General features: G+C 38.5%; 1 protein-coding gene across 1 annotated transcript; it reads right to left on the bottom strand.

Moving 5' to 3' along the window:
- Window positions 1-738: 738 nt before the first annotated feature.
- LOC141479980 (uncharacterized) lies at window positions 739-1,931 on the bottom strand. The gene is made up of 2 exons (XM_074169608.1): window positions 1,664-1,931; window positions 739-1,600 (listed from the first exon to the last, which is right to left on the bottom strand). The coding sequence occupies exons 1-2, from the start codon at window positions 1,813-1,815 to the stop codon at window positions 889-891; spliced, it is 864 nt and encodes a 287-aa protein (XP_074025709.1). The 5' UTR covers window positions 1,816-1,931; the 3' UTR covers window positions 739-888.
- Between the last annotated feature and the right edge of the window lie 5,902 nt (window positions 1,932-7,833).

Raw genomic sequence — 7,833 nt, 5'->3', positions numbered from 1 at the left:
GATGAGGATAGGGGATGGTGGAGGACGTCTAACGTCAAGCTCGTCATCAGCATCATCACCAGAGTCGTCGTCGTCATCATCGTCGTCGTCGCTACTCATTGGGACAATGTCATCATAAGCAGGGTCCCACCATCCGTCAGGATCTGGATATTCCGAGTCATCCAAGTGTCCTTCGTCACTGCCAGTGACATGCTGAACTTGCATCCTGATGTCGTGATCCCGGTATTCGTATGGCGGACTGTGGGGTTCCGTGGTGGAAGAGACAACCTGTACCTGGCTGTTATCCCAGTAATTGAAGTTGTACCCTGATCCGGGCAGCTATAGGGTTCGGAGGTTGAATCGGGTTCCATCTCGATGCTAGCTGATCAACTGAATGTTTCATCAGATGATTTCTACTTTTATACTTTCGAGAGGGAGTGGGAGAGGAGTGGAACATTGAGTAGGGGTAAATTGTAGTGTGACATAAGACATATTCAATGAGTAGGGGTAAATTGCAAAGTGACATAAGACATATTCAATGAAAGAGATACTTGAATGGATAAAATACAAATGAAATATACTTGTCGATTTCACTATGAAACATGTCTATTTTTTTATTTTTTAAATTTTCTTCACATGAAATTATTTACAAGTGATTAGAGAACACAAAAATTGATGTGAGGTATTTGTCTAGAAGAACTTGGAATTGAAATAAAAAATAATAATAATAATAAGAGGAAGTGAAGAAAAATGCTCCAACCATCGCATTGTTCAATGTGTACCAAACCAAAAAACAGTGTACACCCTTTATTTCACTTCCTTTTCCTTTATTCAATATAAACTTAACAAATATAAACTTAAAACTACCATAATTAAATACTCCTAACTAACCTAAAACTAATCTTACATTTACACTTCATCTACAAAAAGAGTGTCCATAACTGTCACTACTTTTTTGTACAGCTCTATCGAAGAGGTCTTTGCTTTACACCTTTCCTGCAGAGATGCATAATTCCGATCTATTTCGGCCATTTCCTTTTGGAGTTCCCTCCGTCGGTTATCCATTTCAGCCATTTGTCGCTTCATGGTAACCAACTCGGCCTCGCTAGATCGGGCAGCTCGTTCTGCTTTCTTGCATCTCTGCAGAAAAACACTCATCTTTTCACTAACCTCTCCGATAGGCTGTGGCACCAACACCTCAGGATCCGCCGGTGTCGCTGGCAGCGGTGGTAGTCGCGTCACCAACGGCGACAATATCACCAACTCCGGAGAAGGACTCCTCGGAATTTCCACTGCTGCTGGTGCTGCTGCTGGTGTGGAGGCCCTCTTACGAGAGGTCGAAAAACTACCTGCATAAGGATTAGTCCTATTGCAAGTAGCTCGGTACTTTGAAATAGGACCAACCTTTGCTGCAGGTCGTTGGCAAACCTTCTTCACAGCCCTGACTTCCTCCTCCTCCTCGAATAAGTCAGGGCTAGAAGATCTGCACCTAACTCGCGAACGCGAAGTGGTTGGCTGGTCAACCGTCACCGCTCTCGAAGATGCTGCCTCCTCCTGGTCAGCGGACACCGGCAGAATAGACGCCACAGCATTATTCACCTCCTGTGTATTGGTTGCCATTCTGAAAAAGAAGAAATAATACAAAGTTAGTTGATATAAAAAATAACATTCCTAATTTACTTACTCAAATATCAAGTTGGTCGTTGGAACGTACTGCCTTGTTGTGGAGTGGACTGCTCTCGATGAGATGACTTCTCGAACTGAATGTTGTGGAGTGCTCTCCGGAGGGTATCGACTTCGATGCGTGAGCGGTGGGAAAATGGTGGGAGCGCACATGCGCGATGAGGGTAGGGGTGTACATGCGCAAATGTTGGGAGTCGGGGGGCGGGGCTTCGGGGAGGGGAGGGGCGGGGCTTCGGAAAGGGGGCGGGGCTTCGGAAAGGGGCGGGGTATCCGAAAAGTTGGTGGCGACGGGGGGGGGGGGGGGGGGGGGCGTGGCCCTAACGGGCCCGCCCACTGCCTGGGCTCCGCCCAGGTGGGTGGGGCCTCCGGCCCAGGTAGGCGGGACATCTGGAGAGACATCTACGCCCTCTTCGCGCGCGCGTTCGTAACATAATATGCAACCGAACACCTAACCTAACGTATTAACGTATTAACGTAACCTAACCTAGTACGCTAACCTACCGCTATGCAACCGAACACCTAACTATCGTATGTATTAACGTAACCTAACCTAGTACGCTAACCTACCGCTATGCAACCGAACACCTAACCTAACCTAACCTAACCTAACCTAACCTAACCTAACCTACCTAACCTACAGTAACTATTAACCTAACTAACGAGGGAATACTAACCTAACACCTAACCTAACGTAAGTATGCAGCTAACCTAACGTAGCTATTAACCTAACCTAACGAGGGAATACATTCACCATGTTGGTTCCATTAATACATCATCAGTTGGTTTTGGTTTTGGTTGTATTATTCTATGATTTGGATTAATGTTCAGTCCTGGATATCCCAGTCCACCTGATGATGATGGCCTGACTTTATAGTTTCTCTCCAAAACTTCTTTATGGTTTTTCTCCAATACTTCAACTCTCTGTTCCAGTACATCATACTTTTTCATTGTAGTCCCTGTTATGTTTGACATAGCATCAAATTTTTTATTTGTAGACGCTGTTATGTCAGACATTTTTATGTCTACATCACTTGTAAGTTTGTCAAATTTACGAGTGAAAGTTATCCGAGCCTCTGCAATTTTATCGTTAAATGCTTGCCGGGCGTCCCGAGCAATATTGCCTATTGTGGATTGTATTGCAGCTTGTAGGGCTAGAAGTATAACTTCCTTTGCTCCATTAATTTCCCCCTCAAGATATGATACAGTTACACAATCACTCTTGTCAATTGGTTCACTTGTATTTTTCAATATTTTCCTTTGCATGTCATAATGACCATCTTTTGTTAATTTAAAACCATTCCCAGGAGGACCTCGAATGACATTACCACCCCATTTTCTTTTTCTACCAAACTTATCGATTGTTTTAGACATTGTGCACTCTACGATGATTCTCTTCAAACTGATATTTCTGTCATTTACATTATACTATATATTGCAGTAATTGATTAGGGAAATAGAAATAATACAAATAAAATTTTAATCATTTTATATTCATTACAGTAATACATATACATACATACATAATACATTAATATCACATTACTTCTATCATATATTATTAATTATAAATGGCTACATAAATATCAATATTGAATTTTCCGGTTTTGAAGATATTGAATGATATTTCAATCATTGATCTCGGCAGATAATAAATTAATCAATTGATCCAATGGAGTCTCCTGAGATTGTGATTGTTGAATAATATTACTTATCCAACGAATGTTCTCATTTGGATCGTTTTCATAAAATTCAATATCATTATGACCCCAAGGAAGAGTGTGGGTAGTATTCGGAATGATAAATCGTTTATCGTCGTGATATGATAATGCAACTTTATTTTTAATTCAGTATACATATCATGTAACACGCTTCTAAATGAATTCATCTTTCTGAATATCATACCACCTTGTTCGACGATTTTTTGATAATCTTCGCATGTCAATTCATTCTTTATTACAGATCGTTTAACCCCTTTGGCTTTCTTAAATTCACCATCAACAGATTTCACATAATATGCTTTAGCACCTGTACCATAAAAACTCATGATTGGATCATTTGGAAATTCATCTTTGAAGTTACCCAAGACTGAACTTGTTACTGGAATATTGAATTGGTTAACTATACTGTAATTGGATGTATCAAATCTACTTATGTTAGTTTTTATGAATTCATAAAAATTTTCTGTGTTTACTTTAAGAATGAGCGAGTCGGTATCTGTGTAAAGTAAAGAGACATTTTCATCAAAGTGTTGTTTGATGCATCCATAGAAAAAGTCATACATGACTGTTTTAGATAATTCTAATATGGAAAATCCCAAATATAATGGTTTATCGTAATGAACCTTCACTCTACCCAATTGAATGGCAACGAAATTATCAGTGAAAATTGAACAATTTTTGAAATTTGGTTTGGCTATGAGAGTGCTGGCACCTATATTTTTCTTTATATTTTCCCAATGTGTAACGAGTCTAACATCAATTCGATTATCTACATTCTCCATTGTCTTTCCATACACCGCATTATTCATTAGTTTATAGAAATCTTTAACAGATTTGTTGTTAGACCTATTACGCATTTCAGTATTAAGATCTATATAGGGTTTCATCCAGCATGATTGTTTGAATTTCAATACTCTATGTGTATTCATTACAATCAATCCATTTTTGACAGCTTGCTGTAGATTCCTATAATGAACAATATATTTTCTTTTATCATTCAAATTTGGAATTAATTTGGGAATTTTCGATTGTGTACGAGGTGGTATTATTTTTTCGACTAAAAATGGAAGGTCAGAATGTTTATCATGCAACTCTTGTGGATAATGAATGTCCACTTCAAATACATACCCATACGGACTATCAGTACTCACATCCATCACATCGAGATTAAGAATTTCATTTGGTGTCAACCATGTAAATTCACTTGTTGGTAGAGGTTGTGACATACTGTGACCGTATAGATTTGTTGCATCTAAATATGTAATGAATGTGGAAGGTTCGTTGGGATTATAATTGGGTAAAAATCTATTATTTGCTATATGTTTCCTCTCGCTACATTGACTAATTCCACCTCGTATACCTTTTTGAAAAAAGTGAATCATATCAATGTCAGTTAGTAATTCCAATTCAACATTAGTGAACTTCAACATGGCATCCCATGATAATCCAGGTGCAGTGTAATATTGTGCCGGATCTAAGTTATATATCTCTAAACTTGTGGTGCGGAAGTTTTCAAAAATATCACATAGTAGCAATACATCCGACTTCAAATACAAATCAGAGTATTCCCCCAAATTCTGACACTCGAATAAATTCCAAACTTTTCTAGCCCTATCATAATCAGTTTCCGATATATGTTCACAATTGAGTGTGTCATAAAACTGATTTTTTGTCGGAAGTAATGGATAATTCAATTTGTCAATGTCATCAACAAAACTATATGGAAATACACCTTTCTGTCTCATCAAATTGAATTTCTCAATTTGTGGGAAATGTTTGTGCATCTCCAAACATTGATCGGAGGTCAAGTTTGCACCCAACTTCTCCAACGAATTAGTCATAAATTTATAACTATCGATAAATCTCATTTTGAGATAATTCTTCCTAACCACACCATCTTTATCGGTATAGCTGTGTGTGAAGAGATGCTTCGTGAAAGATATATATTTCTCTTTAGTTTGCGGGATAACATCAACTTTCTCTTTATTCCTATACAATTCTTTTATGAATAAATGACAATCATAACCACTTAAATTATGAAAAATGATAGGTATGAAGTTTGGTATTTTGAAATTTAAATTACATTTCGAGTGAGCGGCATGTGATCTTTTCTTTCCTGTGACATGACAATGATCTCTTACTTTGACTTCACCATCAGTAAATGCTTTATTACATATACCACAAGTTCTGGCTGCAGCAAACTGTTCTTCTTCTTCGACAGTTTGTGTATCCATCGGTTTAGGGTTTCTGAGATGATTTTCATGTATCTCTTTCAAATCATCTTCAATGCTACTCACAAATTTCTGAGCTGCATCTACACCCCTATATGTAACAAATTTTGACAAATCATCATTATATGAACACTTTATCAAATAAGCAAATGAATATGGGGCATGTTTGAATGTTTTAATCGTGTATGAACTTTCAGGATTTGGCTCATTCACATGAATCGGTTTAAGCACTGATTCAAAATCAGCATACACTACAAATGGCACCCTCATTTGCCTCTCAAAGTTTTCAAACATTAGTTTATTTTCCGCAACCATTCTACCATATTTATTGATCTTTAAATTAGTAGTTGGTGTTGTGGTACTAATGTGATTACAATCATACATATTATGACGTAAAAGCAATCTCTCATCAGAAAAAATATATCAAACATCCGTCACAAAAATATTTTTTCTGTCTATGAGCTGATAGTTGATTAGAAACTAATCTTGAAAGATCTTTGATCCAACAATAGTGACCATTACCGGAGTCATCAGTTATAAACAACAAATTGACATGTCTCCGGAGTCTTCTCTGTGAGTATCGCAATGGACCAATCACTTCATACTTCATTTTACCCTTCTCAAATGTACTCTCTAAACCGTAAACATTAATTGAAATATCATTCCTATCTTCGAATATTTCGATACTCTTATTATTAACTTTAACCGGAAAATCCATACCTGTGACATCTAAAACAGTGGAAAAATGTGGATATGACGTAAGTTCGGACACTCGACTATCTGCAGGATATAATGCTGATGTTATAGCCCAAGCAAAACAATATTGATCTTCATTACGAACATTCACAACAGCTTTCTTCCATTGAATACATTGAGGCAGCTTCACATATGAACGTCCTTCCAGTGGACTGTATTTATTAATGTTGACCTCGAGAAACAATATTTTTTCACAAGTCCAACCTGAATTATAAAAAAAAAATATTACTATTCAATCTTATTGAAATTTTTAAAAAATAAATACCTGAGTCACGATCCTGGAACTCAGTCGTTTGAGCCACAATTACATCACGGAATCCATCAAAAACAGCATTCAAATCTGAAGATTGGTCCACTATTTTATTTTGGGAATTAAATGACTTCGTGTCCCTCGAATCATCAGTCTGAAGAATATAATTCCCAAAAACTTCCATATTCACCTTGATGCTTTTATGGATCCTGATGGCTGATTCCAGTAATTCAATGACCTTCTGCCTAATCTTATTGAAAAATGACATGTAGTCACTGGTTACAATCGAACTCTCCACCCTGTATGTAGCAATGCGGCAATTGAATGCATTCGTTATAATTTGAACACCGTCAGACAATTGAACACATGCATTATTTTTATGACTCATGGTTCTTCGGTGAGAATTCACTTGGCTCATAGGAATTGTCACATTACAACAATTGCACGTATACATAGGTGTTGCATTATCCACTCTCACCCGTTTCACTGCAGGCCCTCCTTGGCAACTCTGGAGCTGATGCCGACGAAGATTATCACTACGAGTGAAAGATTTACCACAGTCACAGGAATACATTTTATATAATAGTTCTCACTAACTCACTTGATGTAAACTGACATAGCCAACACTCGTACGCTTCTTAAATACACTCTGATAGGACCCGTCAAGACGTCATAGCCAACCCCACTTCTCAACTACATGCGCCAAGATTACCTCCCAACTGAATGCGATAACAGATGTCGATATACGAGCAAGCAGTGGTCGTTGCGGTCTCGGAGAGGGTAGACGCTAGGCAAACGGTCCTCGGCTGCCGTTGTGTCACCATCGATAGCGGGGCTAGAGCGACCTTCATCGCTTCGGGAGAGGTGAGGGCAGACCGATGAATACGCATTACTCTGCCACACGTCGTGGAGTGAACATGTCGCTCTCTAGCCGTTGAACGGTTATTGCTGTGACGTCACTCCACTACTAACTTGGTGCCCTAACACCGATGGAGCATTTATACTTGGAGGATCTTCGAAGTATGCAGACGTATGTTTGTACATAGACAAACAAGCACATGATGAAACCCTGTACCGTGCATTCTCCTACACACACACACACACACATAAACACACAAAATCTCATATGAAAAAAAAATCTGAACGATCCATGCACCAGACACTTCAAGGTCACAACGCCTTGACTTCACTGCACAACAAAAAAACTTCACCAAAC

This window comes from Leptinotarsa decemlineata, unplaced genomic scaffold (genome assembly GCF_025532065.1).
Source record: "Leptinotarsa decemlineata unplaced genomic scaffold, Ldec_3_MD MMD2_P_RNA_scaffold_5, whole genome shotgun sequence".
In the NCBI taxonomy this organism is placed as follows: Eukaryota; Metazoa; Arthropoda; class Insecta; order Coleoptera; family Chrysomelidae; genus Leptinotarsa; species Leptinotarsa decemlineata.
This window is presented reverse-complemented; position numbering and strand designations above follow the sequence as displayed.